The 20349-nt window shown below is 44.0% G+C and overlaps 1 protein-coding gene across 10 annotated transcripts in view; it reads left to right on the forward strand.

The window, feature by feature from the left end:
- ZMYND8 (zinc finger MYND-type containing 8) overlaps window positions 1-20349 on the forward strand; it is a 149656-nt gene that overhangs the window by 14195 nt on the left and 115112 nt on the right. For 9 of the 10 annotated variants that reach the window (XR_008305667.1, XR_008305666.1, XM_053243417.1 and 6 more), the window contains one exon: window positions 6710-6753. Coding sequence is in view for 7 of the 10 variants with exons in the window: in XM_053243417.1 (XP_053099392.1) it covers window positions 6710-6753 (44 nt within the window). In the remaining 3 variants the exon portion in view is untranslated. Of the gene's footprint in view, window positions 1-2664; window positions 2814-6709; window positions 6754-20349 lie in introns of those variants that run through there. The other variant, XM_053243404.1, reaches the window with a different exon arrangement.

Here is a 20349-nt window from a genome sequence, read left to right on the forward strand (position 1 = left end):
ATGCCTCAATGGTGTAGTTTGTGATGATGCCATCCACCCCAATCCAAGATGGTGGTCATGTGAACAACTGAGGTGCAAGCCGGCTAATTTGTGGACTGTCTAACCCATTTCAACCAAAGTGGGTACAGTTGCAGTGAATGACATCCCCACCAATTCAAGATGGCGGACGTGTAAACTTTGGAGGAGTAACTTGTGAAATGCTTAACTGATTTGAACCAAATTTGATACAGCTATAGGGACACATAGGGTCACCTTAGTGGTGTTATTTGTGATGATGTCACCCACCCTGACCCAAGATGGTGGATGTGCAAACTTTTGAGGCACAAGTGTCCTTGATGGACCTTGATTTCAACCAAATTTAGGCCAGTTGTAGAGACAGGGAAAGGAAGGTAGGCTGATTAGTTCTTACTAGAACAACTTGTTCCCTTTTGCTTAAGATGGAAAAGCAACTTCAAGTATCTTAAAGTGTAGGCTGCTGTTCGCCCCCATATCTAGCTGTTTTGAAGCAGGAGGGCTGTTTTTTATGTGTTGCAGGAAGAAAGTGCCTACCTCCTGCAAAATGGCTGGTGGGGTGTACTTGAAGAGCCCCTCTTAAGCAAGTCTTTGGAAATGGACTTTTGTTCTCCCTGAGCAGCCATTTTGAGGCACAAAGTCTCCCTTCTCCCATTGTTACTTATGAGGTTATTTGTTCTGTACTTCTGCAGTTCTGCTGTGTTGGTGGAATTAATGTATCTGTGACTCATTACCAGGTATGCCTGCCAGAGGCAACCCATGGCACTGAGAGAAGTACTGGTGCTGTACTCTGCTCACCTGGGGACCCTCACAATGGTGTGTGCGTGTGCATGCGCACGAATATAGGATTAGGCCCACCAGATGGTACATTGCACAGGGCCCCCTCGGACTGAAGTTTGGCTTGTTATTCCTCTATAACTCACTTTCTTTAATCAGCTTCCATTCAGCAACAAATAAAAGTTCCTTCTGTTTGCTGTGCCTGTATTGCTAAACTTAGAGAGGAATTTCTATATGGCAAAGTTCTTGATAAAAAACAACAACAAGACTTGTGTGTTCCCTCCATGGCAACTCAAAATACAAAGATGTGATCAGCAGATTTTCCGAAAAGAAAACGTCAGTTTACATTGTGGAATTATTGTATGCTAAGAACATAAAAAGAGCCCTGCCGGATCAGGCCAAGACATATCTAGTTCAGCATCCTTTTTCCACAATGGCCAAGAACATGCCTCTAGGAAGCCCACAAAGAGGAGATGAAGGCATTCCCAATCTCCTGCCATTGCTCCCCTGTAACTCGTATTCAGAGGCACCCTGCCATCAAGAATAGCCATCACAACTAGTAGCCATTGATAGACAAGTCTTCATGAGTTGGTTTAACTTCATGTGTTTTGTACCATAGATTTGTCCAAAACTACATGTGTTTTGCACCATAGATTTGTTTAATGGCATAATAATATTAGTAGTTTTATTTTTGATATTTTTCCTGATTGATTGAATTTGTACACTACCCCAAACTTTCATCTCTGAGCGGTTTACAGTGATATAAAACAAGTTAAAACACAGAAAATAAATAAATAAATAAATAATGATACCTAGTTTGGAATTTGCCTTTTCCAAAGCTGCCACGTACTAGGTTGACATTTTCATTGAGCTGTATATATACCACAACCCAAGTACCTCTTTCCTGGTTAGTCACTGCCAGCCCAGAACCCATGAATGTAGAGTTTGGATTGGATTGCCCCAATGTGCATAACTTTACACAATTTTTCATTACACTGAACCACATTTTACCATTTGTTGCCCTTTCATGTAGATTACATTGCAGGGTTGCTGTAAAACCAGTATTTCAGTCTCAACCTAACCTCTGACTTCCAACACTGAAATAGCAGCACTAGACAACACTTCAGGGTTGTTGTTTGTCACACTCTGTTTCAGTCAAAACTCCAAATTGCAATAAAAGTATAACAGTGGACAACATTGCAGGTTGTCTTGTTTTTCTCTCTCAGCATTTGGCTAGGAGGCAAATCCAATTAATGCATTTGTTTCTGATGAAATATATTTAGAGCTACGTGTCTGAAACACATTTAAAATCCCAGTCATGTCAAAGTAGATTTATTTGTAAGTAAGCAAGTACAAGGAAGGGAAAATGGAAGGAGACTGTAGCTCCTCTTGGGGGGTATGTATGTGTGGATCATAATGGGCTAGTTAGAATTGCATTAAAGCCAAAGTGCTGTTTCCAGGCAGAGGGTGTGGTGGAAGGTAGTAAAGAGAGTAACAGTGATCAGACCAAGTAAGTTTGCTTCATTTCAGCCAGTTGCCCATATTTTCAAGATTTTTTCTCTTGCTTATAGAGAAATAAGGTAGTAACTGCAGCAGGATTGGCCAATCTGAGGTCTTTCACCTGTTGATGGACTACAACTCCCATCATCCCTAGCTATTAGCCATTGTGGCTGGGGATGATGAGAGTTGTAAAAAAACCAAAATTATACAGAGCCTCAGACTGGCTGTCCCTGCATTAGGGGAACCTCTTTCAAACTGTAGATATTGTAAGTAATGCCCATCCCTGTGTCCTGAAGGCTTTAATCCTATGCACTCTTACTTGGGAATAAGCCTCATTGTACTCAAGACTGCAAACCTTATTTCTCTACCTTTTAGCCACCAATAAAGATTGGTCAGCCTGCTCAGTGACAAAAGAAGAAATCAGATGAGGGAGAAAGCCACTGAGCACCTGCAGCAAAGGGCCTTTAGCTGGAAAGATGAAACATGTTCCCACACTCCTAAAATTAAGGAGCACTGTGTCTCTGGTAGGTATAGCAGGGCTGCTCTTAGGACATGGCAAGCAGAGCAACTGCCCTGGCCTCTGCTTTTTTAACCCTCATTAAAATGAACTCAAAGGGGGCCCCGTACTGGATGAGTTGGCCCAGTCCTTGCACCACACTAGGGCTGTTGAAGGACAGCCCTGAGGTATAGAGTGCCTTCCTCTGCAACTGCAGCCTGTTCCTTCCCCACACATTTAACAAGTTGTTCTAGTAAGAACTAATCAGCCTACTTTCCTTTCACTGTCTCTGCAACTGGACTAAATTTGGTTCAAATCGAGGTCCACAAGTTAGATCTCTTGTGCTTCAAATGTTCATGCATCTGCCATCTTGGATTGGGGTGGATGACATCATCACAAACTACGCCATTGAGGTGTCCCTATGTGTCCTACAGCTGTAGCAGATTTGGTTCAAATCAGTTAAACAGTTCACAAGTTAGCCCACTTGTGCCTGAAATGTTTACACATCTGCCATTTTGAATCTGCATGGACATCATCTCAAGCTATGCCATTGAGGTGTCCATGTGTGTCACTCACTGCAACTGTACCCAATTTGGTTTAAATTGGTTAGACAGTCCACAAATTAGCCTGCTTGTTCCTCAGATGTTCACACAGCCACCATCTTGAATTGGGGTGGATGACATCATCACACACCACACCGTTGAGGTGTCCCTATGTGTCCCTACAACTGTACCCAATTTGGTTCATGTTGGTCCAGGTGTTGTGAAGTTCATGGCGGAGACACACACACACAGAAATCTGGGTGATCTCATAAGCCTACTGGAAAGTAGGCTGAAAATGAGAAGCTGTCAGATTCCACATTTGTTTCCACTCCATTTTTTAAAAAATCCGTTCGTTGTTTTTGAGAATTTCAGAAAATAGTGGTGACACGTTCAGTCTGTCAGCTAATCAGATTTGCAGTATTGACTGGAAGGGAGGGATAAACGAAGCCCAAACTCCATGAGGAGCTAAAAGGTTAGGAGCTCCAGGAAGCTCCCAAGCTATCTAATGGCTGCCATGAAGTACATGGTTCTCTCCTGCCCAGTATATCTCCACAGCAGTTTGGTGAGGCAAATTAGGCTGCAAGAGAAGCCCTATTACTTTATGCTCAGAGCATGTACAAATCTGTATGCATGTACTTATAGATTCACAGGGGTTCGGTGCACATACAGTAGTATGCTTCCTATCCACACCATACATTTGATGGGTCCTGTACCTAGGTTGACTTTTAAAGTGAATGCACATGCTCTCATTCACACAGAAATCTGTACGTATGTGCATATATGACATCCTATCTAAAGGTTACTGACTCAAGATCACCCAGAAACTTAATGGCTAACTGAAGACTTGAACCTGTGACTTTTAAACCACTGGATTTGAACCTGTGACTTTTAAACCACTGGCTTTCTCTGCTTAAAGAGGGAAGCTAAATGTGGATGATGGAAGTTAGCTTCCTTTGAGGTGTAAACCATTTCCATGTGAGGAAAAGCAAAAGAAGAGATGAATCAAAGAGACTGAGTCTGTTTTGTTTTGTTTTTAAAATTATCTTCCACCTACTTCATTTTTTTGTGGTAAATATTATGAACAAATTCTGGATGGGGCACCAGCTTCCTAAAGGAGGCTGGGAACAAGAAGTTCCCCTGAGGGGAATTGTAGAATGGTTGCTGTTTGTTACAGTTGGTGGCTCTAGGGAGCCACAGTTGTAGTTGAAAAATAAATTTGGTTTGCTTTACATTAAGTTCCTCTGGAACTCTGAGACATCTCTACACATATAACACGTTTGTGCATGTTTACAATGTAAATGTAATGGCTCATATAAAACTATGAAGTCCTAAAACATTTTAACATCCCATCCCCCACTCCACATAGACCATGCATGCATTTCAGTAATTTTTCCTTTTCAAGAAAAGAAGTACATTCAAATATCACAAAATCTTCAGTTTAAGATGAGATTTAAGATGCTTACAATTTAAACATAGAAACTGCAAAAAAACAATAAAGACTTTAGTTTATAAAGTCTTGTTATGCTGGCTTTACAAATTAAGTTCAATACATGCACACTTTGCATTTATCTTTTAGTTCTATATTCGGCTGGAGAGACTCAATTACTTGCAGATTTTCTGGATGAATCTCTGCCTGATGCTTCTGAACAGAGTCCTCCCCCAAAGTGCCACCTACTATAGTAAATGTTCAGGCGGAAATAGAGCTACATCATCCCTGACAGATGACTTTCTAGCTACTATCTGAAAATCTTTAGAGACAAATCACGCTGTCCACTCCCTAAAAGCTCTTAGTTTGGAGAACCTTCCTTATAATGTCTAACCTAAATCTGCTTTCTTGCAATTTCATTTCATTGGTTCTAGGCTTGCCCTTGGGAGCAATAAGTCCGCCCTGTTTTCTATGTGACAGCCCTACAGATAGTTGAAGACAGCTTTCCTATCTCCCCTTTAGACTTTTCTCCAGACTAAACATACCCAGCTCCTTCAACCATTCCCCTTAGGACTTGGTTTCTGGACCCCACAACATCTTTGTTGCCTTCTTCTGAACCCTTTTCAGCTTCCCAATAGCCTCATACAGATTTATTTTTAAACCCTGCCCACAGTTACAGTGCCAAAAGTGGATAGGAAATCTTGCTCTGACGTTGTTGCTCACCCCTTTCTCTAGCCACTTACGGTTACAGTGGTGTCTTTGTGCACAGAACACTGTAATCATGTGGTGCCCAGAACTGGACCAGTATTCCAAGTGAGGTCCTACCAGTGCAGACTGGAGTGGAACAATTATTACTCGTGATCTGGATACTATGTCTCTATTAATGCAGCCTTGTGCACTTTTTAAAGTGATGATTCTCTTATATTTAGCAGGAGGAGAGCAACTGTGATTTGGAAAACTGCTGCACTTGTAGAATTTCTGCCGGGATACTTACTCTAGTAGGTGGCATTTTGGGAAAGTGCTGTGCTTGCACAGATGCATCAAGGAGAAATCAGGTCCGTCTCTAGTTGCCGGGTTGTCTTGTGGCAACTCAGAACCAGGCCCTCTCAGTAGCTGTTCCTGATCTGTGGAATGCACAGGTTTCAAAATTATTTTTAAGTATTTTAATTGGTTTTAGATGATTCTGAATTGTTTTAAATTTGTTCTTACATTGTTTTATGTAGCTTGTTTTAAATGGTGTCTGCCTTTGTTTTTTACTTGTACACCACCCAGAACCTTTGGATGGGGTGGTTTGTTTGTTTATTGATTTATGTGGTTTATATAATGCTCCTCCAAAATGGCTAAGGGCATTTCAGGGTATAGGAATGCAATTAATTAATTAATTAAGTGAATTTGTAGCAAATGAATGCAGAAGCTACACCTTTTGAGATACCTAGAAACATCCCTTTCCAATTCCAGTGTCAAGCTGAAAGACCAAGGCAAAGTATGGATGTGTAGAACTAATTTGTAAGCTCAGCATAATATACTGTACAAAGTCTTTGATATTTGATTAGAATTTTGTTGCATCTTTTTTGCACTTTTAACGTGGAAGTATAAATGGTTACAGTGGCTAGCATGAGGAAAATTACTCAAAGTAGTTCCATTGAAATTAAAAGGACAAATTAGGCAACACCTAACTTGTCCTTTTAATTTCAGTAGGATTGCTTTGCATGTTTTTACTCTTGTCAGCCTGTATTATGATCATGTAATATGAAAAATATTTTTAAAGAATTAAACACAAATACAGAAATACAAAAGTGTTTTGTGCTGCTACTATATCAGTGGCTTAACACAACTGAATAGAGTCTATGCCTGCATTACAAATGAAATATGGAAAAAACTAATTTGTTACAAAGATATGTCGACTTAGTTTTTCTTGTATCTGATGTCTAAAAGCAAATCTGGCTTTTCTTTCAGAGGTGTAAAGAAAAGTTACAGAAGAATCTTGTTGTCATGATGGGGTAAGTACAGTCAACTTACAGGTTTAATCCTTTAACAATGTTAAAGACTGAAGGTTTGGCTAACAAATTGTGTAGTGTTCCATGTAAGCCAGTTGCTGCCAACAGACCAGCAAACCGCACCCACCCACCCCCGGCAAAAAACAAAACAAAAAAATTTTTTTGCCTGGCTGCTGTGTTTTTAATAGCAATTTGATCTACAGAAAAGAGGAGGTGAAGTTTTTCATAACTAGATGGACCAATTATCTGAGCTAGATGGACCAGTCATCTGATTTGGTATAAGGCAGTTTGCTATGTTCCTATGATTAAAGTCGTCCCTCACCTATCATGGTTTTCCAAATCACAGATTGAGTATCTGCGACTGGGAAATTGTGACCGCTCTTGCCAACTGTGACCTGCATATCCTTGGTTTGGTGACTTTTTAAAAATTTGGGGGGGTTGGCGGGTCATTTCTGGGGGCCAGGGGGCGATTTTTTTTATTTTTTACTTTGTTTTCAGCTGTTTTGCAACTGCAATTCTCCATACCCCCTGTTTGCCATTGAAAACAATTACTTGTCTACCACAAATTTGCGAAACATGAGGGTTTCCAGGAATGGAACCCTGCAGTTGGTGAGGGACAACTGTATTTTTGCATCTCGTTTCCGGTTCCAGAGTGTAGTACTCATAATGGGAAAAGAACCATAATTACAAATGACAATAAAAACATAGCTAGCCTGCAACAGAATTTATCAGCCTGCCAGCCTACACTTATCCATGTTAATAATTTGTGGCCTGAAAGAAAGAGGGTGAGAAATCTTGGGTAAAGGGAATCTTTACCCAAGATTTCCCACCCTAGTTCTTTGAAGACATTCCTTACTTACTAGAGGTGATCAGACAAAATCAAAGTTGCAAGCCTAATATATAGGATAGTTTTATAATTTTAAGTGCTAACAAGTTGTATGAAAACTAATTAAAAAAATCTGAATGTAAAGGAATACAAATTTAGTTTACATGATATACATGCTTTTATTTATTTATTTATAATATTTCTATACTGCCCAAAACTTGCATCTCTGGGCAGCGTACAATTAAAATCATTTAAAACATTTGAAAACATTTAAAATCCAATATTAAAAATATTAAAACCATAAATCTAATTAAAAGCCTGGGTGAATAAATATGTGTTCAGTGCCTTAAAAGTTGCCAGAGATTGGGAGGCTCTTATTTCAAGAGGGAGTGCATTTCCTATTTCAATAGGGAGTATACATTTTTTTTGGTATATGTTTTAACTTGTTTTAGGCTATTATTAACCGCCCAGAGATGAAAGTTTGGGGCGGTGTACAAATTTGACAGATAGATAAATTCCACAGTCCAGGGGCAGCAGCTGAGATGGCCCGTTCTTCGACATGGTCTCTGTGCTTTACACGAATGGACTTTGCGCCTGCGCAGAGACAACATCGGAGCTTCCAAGCTGAGAACTGCATTTTGGCGGTAACCCCGCCCCCTCGGTATATAGGCGGCTGCGCAGGCTTCCCTCTCCAGTCTTTCTTTGTCCGCGATCGAAGACACATCGCCGAGCTCTTCCTTGCTAGACGCTTCGCAAGTACTGCATTCTCTTTCCCCTTTCTCCTCAACTTTTAGTTCAGTACTTCCCCTCTTTAGCATTTTTGTTTTATCCCGGTTCCCCCACTCGGACAACTTAGTTTCGCTTTCCAACCCGTCGTGGCCTTCGGGCCCGGTGTCTTGCAGATTCTTCGCCTCCGCTTCTCTCCATTTACCTTCTTCGGCCTATGGCAAAGACTACAAAATTTAAGCAGTGTGGTCGCTGCAAATCCAAGATCCCATCGACTGACGGCCACAAGCTCTGCCTCTTTTGCCTTGGGGAATCTCATAAGGTTGCTTCCTGCATTCACTCCGCGGCCTTTACCAAGCAAGCGCGCAAAAATCAGGCCTCTCGACTTCGTACTTGGCTCTGGGAACAATCCTTCCAACCTACGGGCTCGGACAAACTGTCCACTACGCAGGTCACGTCCAATACCTCCCCTGCAGCCCAGGGCTTACAGCCCATTTTATCCCCTCTGGGAGTCTCGGCAACTACCCACGAGGTGAATCTGCCTGTCGATCCCGCGGCTCGGGCTTTGACATCGATACCGAGGAATTCGGTAGCAGTTTCGATCTTGACGGTGGCGTTGATTGAACCGCGTTCCATCCAGCCGTCCAAAAAGAAAAAGGGGAAGAAAGACCTTCGAGTCCCTTCTGAACCTCCAACAAAGAGGCAGAAATTGACACACGATACCGAACGTCGATCCCGAACTCTACAAACTGAAACCGTCCTGGATACAGAGGTTGCCTATGTCTCCAGCCGCCACGATCCCGTATACAAGTCCGACCACGACTCTCATGAGGAGCTCCCTCCAGAACAACCGTGCTGTTGGGCTAACCAGGATCTGGAGGCTGCTCTGGATGAGCGCTATGCAAGACAAGTCGAGGAGGAAGCTGACTACTTCTACGCTCACCAAGAAGTTCGTCAATGCCAGCGGGCCTCCACGGCTACGGAGCCTCCCCTTCGACGTACCGCCTCTCCTCGCTCTTCTGTACCAGCCAGCTTGGTCTCTGCTTCGCTCTTGAACCTGTCTTCGGGACCGACAACTTTGCCTCCTCCCCCACCTCCCTGGACCACATCTCTTCTGCCTCCACGGGTTCCACCTAGAAACTTGCTGGTACAGGATGCTATGGCTACTATTGCTCCCGATTCTAGGCCAACGCCTTGGCTTCAGATTCGACCCATTCAACCTCCGGTATCCACCAATTCGTTGGACTCGTCTTCGGATGAAGAGGGCCCGGAATCCTCCATTTCCAACCGCACATCTCTGGGGTCTTCCCCCCCCGCCATTACTGGACCCTAGGCCCAGCTCTCTGCCGGAGGACTTCCGTATTTATATAGACTTTGTTTCACATATGGCAACTTTCCTTGGAGTCCAGTTTACCCAAGGTGACAAATCTGAACCCGATCCTCTCTTTCAATTAATGCCTGCCCATCGGTATTGTTACCGTTTAAACCCTTTCATTTTTAAAGTAGCCAAGGCCTGTTGGACCAAGCCATCTTCCCTCCCGCAGACATCTAAAAGGCTTGATTCCTTTTACAAGGTCTATGCATCCACGGAACAGGATGATTCCTTCTTAAGGCAACATCCCTCTACGGATTCGATTGTGGTCGAATCAGGGGATAAATTCAGGGGATATTCATCTTCCACCCCACCAGACAAAGAGGAAAAGAAACTAGACAGTTTTGGAAGACATTTATACTCAATCGCTTATTTATTGACTAGAATCACTAATTACCAGGCGTAGTATGCCAAGTATCAATCCTTTCTCTGGGACCATGTTGCTCCATTCTTGGACCATCTCCCCGCAGATCAACAGGGGCCGGCCAAGGTCTTCCTCCGGGAGGCCATGCAGGTCTCTAAACAAGAACTGCATGCAATTCACCATTCCACTGAAGGGGCCACCAAAGTAATGGCAACCTCTGTCGCCCTTTGCTACCATGCCTGGCTTAGGTCTTCCAGCCTCACACCAGATGCCAGATCCAGAGTTGAGGATCTGCCCTTCGATGGCTCTTCCCTTTTTGGAGAGGAAACGGGTGATACCCTTCAGAAAGTACAGAAACTGCATAATACAGCCTGCTCCATGGGCCTTCAAAACCCCTCTACCTGCCACTACAAACCACAGAAATGGCAACGCCAGCCATATGCCTCTAAACAACAATACTACCAATCCCAGGATAAGTCCTTTCGTTGCAACAGATATCAGCCCTACAAAAAAGCGCTCCAACTTCTCCGGAACCAAAACGCAACACCGATCCAAGGGATCTCAGCCCTCTACCAAGGGACAATGACTTGCACCCTCTGCCCCGCTGGGTACCAGACTCTCCCCTTTCATTTCCGCTTGGGAGAATATCACCACGGACTCCTGGGCCTTGACCATAGTACAGATGGGGTATGCTATAGAGTTTGCATCCACCCCTCCATACAACCCTCTGTTACCCACTCCACCCACCCCGGCTCTCCTGCAGGAGGTCGGCTCTACTCTCCAAATCTGCAATAGAACTGGTTCACAATCCACAAACCCCGGGGTTCCACTCCCAATACTTCACTGTTCCCAAGCCGGACGGCTCCCTTCACCCCATTCTGGATCTCCGGGACCTCAACTACTTTATAACTTACTGCCGGTTCCGTATAGTCACGATTCCTACTATCATCTCCCTTCTGCAAGAGAACCAGTGGTTCGTTTCCATCGATCTCAAGGATGCATACTATCACATCACCATCAGACCTCAGCATTGTCGTTACCTCTGCTTTCAAATAGCACACAACACTTACCAATTTCGCGCCCTTCCTTTCGGACTGGCATCTGTGCCCTGGGTGTTCACCAAATGCATGGCCCCCCGGTGTTGGCAGCCCTGCAACAACAAAATATTCAGATATTTCTGTACCTCGACGATTGGCTCGTGGTGGCTCACAACCCACAATCCCTCCTCAGAGACCTCCACGTGGTCATCACCCTCCTCTCCCACCTGGGCTTACGGGTGAACTACGACAAATTGAAGCTCACATCCTCCAAAACCATAGAATTTCTGGGAATCCTCTTGGATTCAGTGCAATCCAAAAATTTTCCTCCCTCAACGCAGAACCCAGGCAATCCTGGACTTATCAACACACGTGCTCCGCCACCTACCCTGTCAGCGCGTACGGTGCAATGCCTGCTAGGGCATATGGCTTCCACCATCCATGTCTTCCCCCACGCCAGGCTACGGGCCAGGACTCTGCAGCACTGGTTCCTCTCCGTGTTCTCTCCTCATGAGGACTCCCTTGCCACCAAACTAACGCTTCCGCCTTGGGTACTGCACTCCCTTCTATGGTGGATGGACAAGACCAACCTCGCCGTTGGTTCCCCCTTCCACCCTCCCCGCCCAGCCCTTCTATTCACCACGGATGCATCCTTGGACAGTTGGGGTGCTCATGCCAACAGTCACAACATCCACGGCATCTGGACCCCAGCCGAAGCCTCCCATCATATCAATTACATATCAATTACCTGGAACTCTTGGCCATATTCAAGGCCTTGAAAAGCCTTTCTTCCCCTAATACGAGGCTCCCACGTTCTCGTTCAAACGGACAATACTACCACCAAAGCTTACCTGAACAGACAGGGTGGCACGTCCTCCACCCCCTTCATGGACCTATGGCTATGGTGCATTCACCACGATATCACGCCCTCAGCGGTTACAAGGACAAGACAATATCATGGCGGACAGGCTAAGCAGAACTCACACAACATCTCACGAGTGGCAACTACATCCATCCACGCTCCGTTCCCTCTTCCGCCGTTGGTTCCTCCCAGAAATAGACCTCTTCGCATCAAGAGGCGAACGCGCAATGTCACCAGTACTGTTCCAGGTCCGGGATCAGACCCAATTCCCTGTGGGACGCATTTGCCCTACCTTGGACGGACTGTCTCGTCTACGCCTTTCCTCCAATCCCTCTACTTCCTCGAGTCCTTCAGAAGATCTCCCAGGACCGCCCTCGTTGCATCCTCATCGCTCTGTGGTGGCCCAGGCGGCGCTGGTTTCCCCAACTCCTTCGTCTCTCCAACCACCAATACCACTGCTTCCCGGACATCCCACACCTACTCTCCCTGCAGAACGATCGTCTTCTCCATCCAGACCTACAGCGTCTCCACCTCACAGCCTGGCACATAGTCCGCCCTCCCGGCGGACCTGCTCAGAATAGTCCAGGCCTCACGTAAACCCTCCATGGTCTCCTCTTACTCCCAGAAATGTATCCGTTTTCAGACTTATTTAAGGGACAGAGAAATTCCCCTGTACTCTGTCTCAGTGCAACGTATTTGTGCCTACTTACTTTCCCTTAAGCAGGCCGGACTTAAAATCCTGTCATTGCGGGTCCACCTGGCAGCCATAGTGGCTAACTCCCCCACCTCCACACCCTCATGGTTCCAACACCCTACCATCAAGTGCTTCCTTAAAGGGCTCACTCACCTTTACCCGGACCCGCCAGTCATGGCACCGGCTTGGGAGCTGACTTTGGTCCTCTCTTAGCTCATGAACGCTCCCTTCGAGCCCATGGCTATGATTTCTCTCGATCTCCTTTCCTGTAAAGTGGCCTTCCTTACGTCTATCACATTGCCTTTCTTCCGAAGGTAGTCACTTCGTTTCACCATTCCCAACCTATCTCCTTAACCTGCGTTCTTCGCTGAGCTGGTGACTGTGGCTGAACAACGCCTCCATACTCTGGACGTCCGAAGGGCGCTCGCCTTCTACGTTGACCGGACCTCTGCCCTTCAAACCTCCAAGTCTCTCTTTGTGCTCCACTCTGGCCCCAATAAAGGCAAACAGGCCTCTGCACAGACCATATCCAGATGGGTGGTCCGTACCATCTCCCTGGCATACCAGATCGCCAAGAAACCCCTTCCGCCCTCTCTTAAAGCACATTTGACGAGAGCGGTTGTGGCATCTACTGCCTTTGACAGATCTGTTCCCTTAGATGTCATCTGCCAGGCGGCTACGTGGGCGTCAAAGCACTCTTTCATACACCATTACGCCCTGGATGTCGAAGCCAGAAAAGACATGGCGTTTGGCAGGGTGGTGCTACAATCTATGTTCGCCTGATCCCACCTCCAGGTGAGCATGGCACGGGTGCAGCTTGCTATGTGCCCATTTGTGTAAAGCACAGAGACCACGTCCAAGAACGACAGGTTCCTTACCTGTAACTTGGGTTCTTCTAGTGGTCATCCGTGCTCTTACATGCCCACCCATCCTCCCTTCTTCTCTTGTCTTTTCTGCTAGTCTCTTTCAGATTGCGGACTCAGAAGACTGGAGAGGGAAGCCCGCACAGCCGCCTATATACCGAGGGGGTGGGGTTACCGCTAAAAAGCAGTTCCAAGCTTGGAAGCTCCGATGTGATCTCTGTGCAGACACAAAGCCCATTTGTGTAAGAGCATAGATGACCACTAGAAGAACCCAAGTTACAGGTAAGCAACCTGTTGTTCCTGAGTTGCCACCAAACACGTTGGTGGCAACTACAGACCAACTTCTCCAGATGATCTTAACAGGCGGTGGGGCTCGTGGCGAAGAAGACGTTCTCTTAAATACCCATTTACATGTAATATATGTATGTATACAGTTAATGTATGTATACAAATTACATATTCAGCATTTTGTATAAAGTCAGTGTGCCAAAGGGTGAATGGTATTGCACCAGACTGTTGCACTCCTTGGGGTGTAAAGTCTAAAAGTTACATGTATGCATTTATTTATCTGCAGTTTTGAGTGGCCAGAAATAACTTCTGATGTCATTTATGGCCACTATTTTGCAGCAGAGAGCCAATTTGTGGCTCTTTAAAAAAAACAAAACCTTTTGGGTGAATATTTGACTGTTTTCGGGGTTTGTGGGGGCATTGCTGGAGAATATAGTCTCTTATTTCTGCTTCCCTTGCATTTTTGGCCCTTTTTTTTTTTTTTTTTTTTGGTTAAGAACCTAACCCCCCACCCCACCCCTGCATTCTCATTGACTCAAGGTTTCATTATTCACAGTTTCTGAATTCACACCTATAGGTGAAAATGGAACCCCTATGAATAATTAGGGCCACCTGTACTCACATAATCAATAAATCTGTAACAGACATTTCACACTTTAGATTTGGTTACCAATTTGGTAGATTTGGTTATGTTGAATTTGGGGAAAGATATGAAAAAAGGAATGTAGGAAGATAGAACAAAGAATCAGATCTAATTAGTAACTTAGTTATTTAAAATGTTTTTTTAAAACTTTAATGGCTATCCTGACTAATGAAGCATGAGTGCTGTATGCTATGCAGCCCTCAGGGACATGTTTTTAGGGGCACAGAGGGCTTCCAGGGAGAAGAAAAAGGAAAGGAAAGATTGTGCCATTGAGTCAGTGTCGGCACCTTGTGACCACAGAGCAATGTGGTTTAGAGGTTGTCATAAACCCCTCTCCATGAGTGTAGGTGCTATATTAGTCTGGAACTCAGCAGCAGCACCGGTGGTTCTCCCATAGCATTCACACTTGGTTAGCACGTTGGCCTATGACAATGGTTCCCTTCTATGTTCTGTGTTGTAAAAGGTTTATTACCAAACACAACAAAATGTGAGTAACTTGTGTTCTACTAATCAGTTTCTTTGCTGTATTGGACTCATGCCGCAAAAACTCCAGTATTTATTTTAATAAAATAAATTGCCATTTTCTTACCCTTGCTATCCAAACTGTCGAGATCTCTGCCAAAGGTCTATGTTTTTGTTAGAAATGACTCCATGATTAAAATGTTGTGTTGACTTCTGACAGTACCATTTGCATCACTTTTATCTTAGGAAAAATATTTTTGGATTCACATGTTTGATATCTCGACAGACTGGCCACAGTCCAAAACATATTTATGTGTCTTTAAAACTGCAGCTTAAACAGTCTTTAAATTTATATTTGCTTGTGGGCATTATATTTTAATGTAATTATATTCCGCTGTTTGTATTGTTTGTAAAGATATTTGTGAAAGCTACCTTGATCTGTAAACACTTTAGGACACTTTAGGTGGCTTCTGGAGATAATGATTATGTCACAGTGACAGTCTTCTTTTACCCTTTGTTCATGTATTGCTTTTTGTTATAAAGTATTCGTAATTTCTTTTTTGTTCAATCCTATATTTCAGGTTTCAGTAGGTTTTATATATAGGGAAACAAAAGGAAAATAACCGTGGAGTATAAGGTTTTGCCATATGTAGTAATAAAATTAGATGCAAGAAACTCATGTTGAGATAAGATCCGCAGTCTGTGCAGGTGTAACGCTAAACCATGGTCCATGGTTAAGACATCAAGCAGAGAAGGAATTAATGAGCAACAGAGAGGCCTATTGGAAAAGGGAGTGAATATGTATTTTATGTCTGGAGCCCACCCAGTTCTTTAGCCATGGTTAGGAGATTGGCAGTGTTAACATTTACACCAAGCCACTCAGAAGTAGAAAGGAGGAGAGCTGGTCTTGTGGTAGCAAGCATGAATTGTCCCCTTTGCTAAGCAGGGTCCATCCCAGTTTGTATTTGAATTGGAGACATGTGTGAAGACTGAAAGATATTTCCCTTCGAGGATGGGCTACTCTGGGAAGAGCATCTACATGCTTGCATGCAGAAGGTTCTAAGTTCCCTCCTTGGCATTTCCAATAGAGCCAAGACTCCTGCTTGTAACCTTGGAGAAGCCACTGCCAGTCTGTGTAGACAATACTGAGCTAGATGGACCAATGGTCTGACTCAGTATATGGCAGCTTCCTATGATTCTAGCCTCTATAATGTGGATAGTATAGAGATGATCTCCTGACCAATAAGCTCAGGACACATGGGGCACTGCTTGATCTCCCAATCATCATTAGGAGATTAGGATCCCCCTTTGGGCTTGCACAGTTCTCTTCACAACACACACACACACACACTCACTCTCCTTCCTTTCAATTTGCAACTAAATGTGGTGCATTGTTTTTGCTAATTGTAGTTTGTAAAGATGTAAATACAGATACAACCCTGCATTGTGGCCAGTGTTGCATTGTCAGCAACCATGCTGACCACACAAATGGCTGTCGTGCATGTTCGGAGGTAAAGTACAGGAGGGTTTACCGTTGCCATCTCCCATGCAGTATGAGATGATGCCTTTCAGCATCTTCCTATATTGCTGCTGCCCAATATAGGTGTTTCCCATAGTCTGAGAAACATACCAGTGGGGATTCGAACTGGCTTGCTGGTCAAGTCAATTCCCGCTGTGCCATTAGTTGGCTTGTAGTTTGGGGTGACCCTAAGTAATTAGTGAGTCCTCTGACATTTTTATTTCTCAGCCCACTTCATTTTTTGCAACAAGCCCTTCGTGGGATTTTTCATGTGGTAGCTCTGGCCACTCTCTGTTGCTGCTGACTATATTGGTGATATTAGCACATCAATTGCTGAAGAAAATAAAGGGGAAAGATCTCTTTCAGCAATAAACAAATTGTACATGTGCATAACTGCAAATTCATATTAACTGAAAATCCTGAATCTGCCACTATTTGAGTCATTGCAGAATAGCATGGAAATATGATCTGGTAGACATGGTGGCCAATCATTATTTTTGTTTTTTCACAAACTGGTTGTTTATGATCTCTGATAATTCAGTACAGGAGCTTAGAATTGATGTGAGCTTCAATTTGGCTCCACTGCTGGAGAAACAGTCTGTTTCATTTTCTAAATAGTCTGCATCTGTTCAGGTGGTTTGTTTTTTTTAAAGTTGAGTATCCAGCTTTAAAATCAAAAACAAACATTGTTATTTTTCTACTACAATAATTATATACACATGTATGTTCACTTATTTAATAGTGCATTACTAACCAACATTGTTTTCAAGTAGCTTATTCTCTGTTTTGATTCTGTAAAACAGCAACAGGGGAGAAGGGGAGGAAGATTGCCATACAATTGTGTAAGTGATTTAAACACCTATTAGATAGTGCCCATGACTTCAGTGGTGACACAGCTCCCAACCTCAGTGCCCTCACCATGTGATGTCTGTGAAAACAGAGCTTGGCCTGTAAAGAGAGGGTTTGCATTGGGGCTGAAACTGTCTAGTCTTAAAGCGAAGGGTTGATATGTCTCTCTCTCTACTTTTCTTTGGGAATATATTTGGGCTCCTAGATATATTCTGGTAGGAAACTGGTATGGCAGGGTTGAGTGCCAAGCATAAGAATTTCTGTGGTAAAGGGGCAGAGGCATAGCATGGTTGGAGTGGGCCCTGGGACAGAAAGTGAAGATGGGACCTTAAATTATCTGTTCTTCAGAGAGGTGTGGGAGGAAAGAAAAGAGTAAGCTGTCACACAGATGATGCTCACCCCACAGGAGCCCAGGGACATTACATAAGAACAGCCCTGCTGGATCAGGCCCAAGGCCCAACTAGTCCAGCATCCTGTTTCACACAGTAGCCCACCAGATGCCACTGGAAGCCACAGGCAGGAGTTGAGGGCATGCCCTGCTGTTACTCTCCTGCAACTGGTACTCACCGTGAGGCATCCTGCCTTTGAGGCTACCTTTAGCCCTCTAACTAGTAGCCCATTATAGACATCTCCTCCATTGCAAAACACCCCACAAAATACATTTCCCTCCACCTTGTTCCAAGCTATGCCCTTGGTACGGGGCTTCTGGGTGCTTCAGATTTAAACTCGTCAGTTGTAGCCACAGCAAAACTGATTAGCCTTCAGAGGAGGACAGAAGGACTAACACCCTGGTTAGCACCCCCCATACTCCTTTGAATCATGACTTGCGGATTTGAATAATGACTTGCAGATTTATCTCTACAAAGCTAAATTGCAGGAGGCAAAAAAAATTGAATTGATAGTTTGACTAGGCTCTAATATGATTTCAGTGTTTCCTGCACATTGGAAAATGATGTTTCTTGTGATGAAAGAATAGCCACTATATTTTAAGGGGACTTCAGAGGAGGGCAATGCAAGAGGCAGGTGGGACATAGTCTCTACCTTGGGAGCCTTCCAGATAATTGCATTTTAGTTGAACATCTTGCATATATATTGCTATTTGGGTTGCTGATGGGTGGCTATAAATCCCATACATAGGATTGTCTTTGGGTACACTCTAATTACAAATGTGCTTCAGATTATTGCTTTCATGGACTAGCAGAAGTATAATCCGTGCAGTTCTTTAATGAAAACTTTTTCAAAGTTCTGGAGTGAGGAAACACTAGGGGGTGCTACATTTCTATTAACGCAATAGACAATTATTAACACACTGCACTCTTCCTCTTCTCTACATGAGCCCCTCTTCTGTCTCCTTCTCATAGTTCAATAGGTGATGTACTAGTTAATGTAAAATGTGAAGATAGAAACTGAAACATAAGAGCCGCCACCTAATAATTATTTATAGCACAAATGGTTGTTCTTGGATATGATTTAAGACTACAGCTGGGATTTTATTTAATTACTGCTTACAGTAAATCCTAGAGGCCCAATCAGGAGAACTTAGTCATACACAAGAGTGAGCTTGGAGATTCCCGCCCTAACTTGGAATAACATCTTTTTGAACTTCTGTCATATGTAAGTACACTTACTTGGAAGTAAATTCAGTTACATTCATTGAAGCTTGCTTCCAAGTAAATGTTTTTTTTTTAAAGGCTGAGATTTCAGATTCAATAAGAGACTTAACAGACTGATCCTATAACTATACTCTAGCTACCAGGATGGGGGTGGGGACTGGGAGTGGGAGTGGGAGAGAAAGGGAAACTTGAACCTTAGCGGAGTGCACTTGCTACAATCTCTCTCAGTAGTTGGGATTTTATTGCCAAGTTGTGGTGGTGGAGAGTCTATAATGGTCACAATATTCAATTTGGGACTGAAATAATTTTGCCTACTTATACGGACAGACACAAAGATTTTTGTTACCGCTTGGCCTGTATGTTTGTGTGTTACAGAGTAGCTTAAGCAGTGAGTCTTATTAAGCTTCTCATCTGAAAGGAATTGTTACTGTCTCCAGACCAGTGGACTATTACAATACTGAATTAATTGATGCCAAACATTTGAAGTTAAGGCAGATTCATGCATTTTTAGAAAAATATTTTGAGACCCATGCAAGTAAGGATGTGCACAAAACTGGTTTTTACACAGCCCAAGGAGGCCATCCACCAATAGTATGAGTTGTGGACTGAGCATGCTCTGAAGACAGGACCAAATTAGAACTGAATACGTGGCTAGCTTCCTGGCTGGGAGGCAGCAACCCCCAGTTCTGGTCCTGTCTTGCCCTGGTGAACAGGACTGCAAGGGGCTCTTCATTGCTTCACTATTTTTCCTTCTGTTGTGGCTAGCTCCTTCTTAAATTTTTATACATCTTCCTTCCCTCCTTTAGTGTTGTGCCAGGATGGGAAGGAAGTCGAAAAAATTTATTCAAAACTGCCAAATTACCTTTTTTATTTCATTTGATCTGATTGGTGTTCTTTACTTTTGTTTTTGCCTTGGGGCTTGTTTTCTCGCTGCACTATGCAGCACTCTCATTCTGGAGCCCCCTTGGAGGGTTTCTTGTCCGAAGGGCCGCAATCTGAATCCAGAGGAAGATCTCCCCACCAAGATTCTCCCTCTACCTCCACTCTAGCCCACTCTGCATCACCTAGCCAGGAGCGTGGTGCACACAATCCTCTGGCAGCCCATAGCAATGCTGTAGAGGCCTCTAGAAAGGCTCACAAAAAGGTGAAAAAGAAAACCAAATATACGGAACTACCTACAAAAGGAGACAGCTCGTCCAAAAAATGCTCGGTGCTGACAACCACCGTTAGCCTGAGCGAGAGACTCCTGTTGCAGGTGGTATCTGAAGAGCATCCCTCTTGCCATTTGCTGGCTTCTGAGGAGACTCAAAGTGCTCTCCCTGTCAAACAGGGTGATCAACCCCAACTTACCTCCACCCGTTCCTGCGGCCCCGCTCCCTGAGGAGCCCCTGGCTCCGACTCTTCTGACTGACTCCATGCTGGTTGAGCCACCCATTCCCACTCTGGAGTTTCTGAAGGAAGGCGGGCTGGATCCTCTGGTG

The sequence above is a fragment of the Hemicordylus capensis genome, chromosome 4 (assembly GCF_027244095.1).
Source record: "Hemicordylus capensis ecotype Gifberg chromosome 4, rHemCap1.1.pri, whole genome shotgun sequence".
Classification (NCBI taxonomy): Eukaryota; Metazoa; Chordata; class Lepidosauria; order Squamata; family Cordylidae; genus Hemicordylus; species Hemicordylus capensis.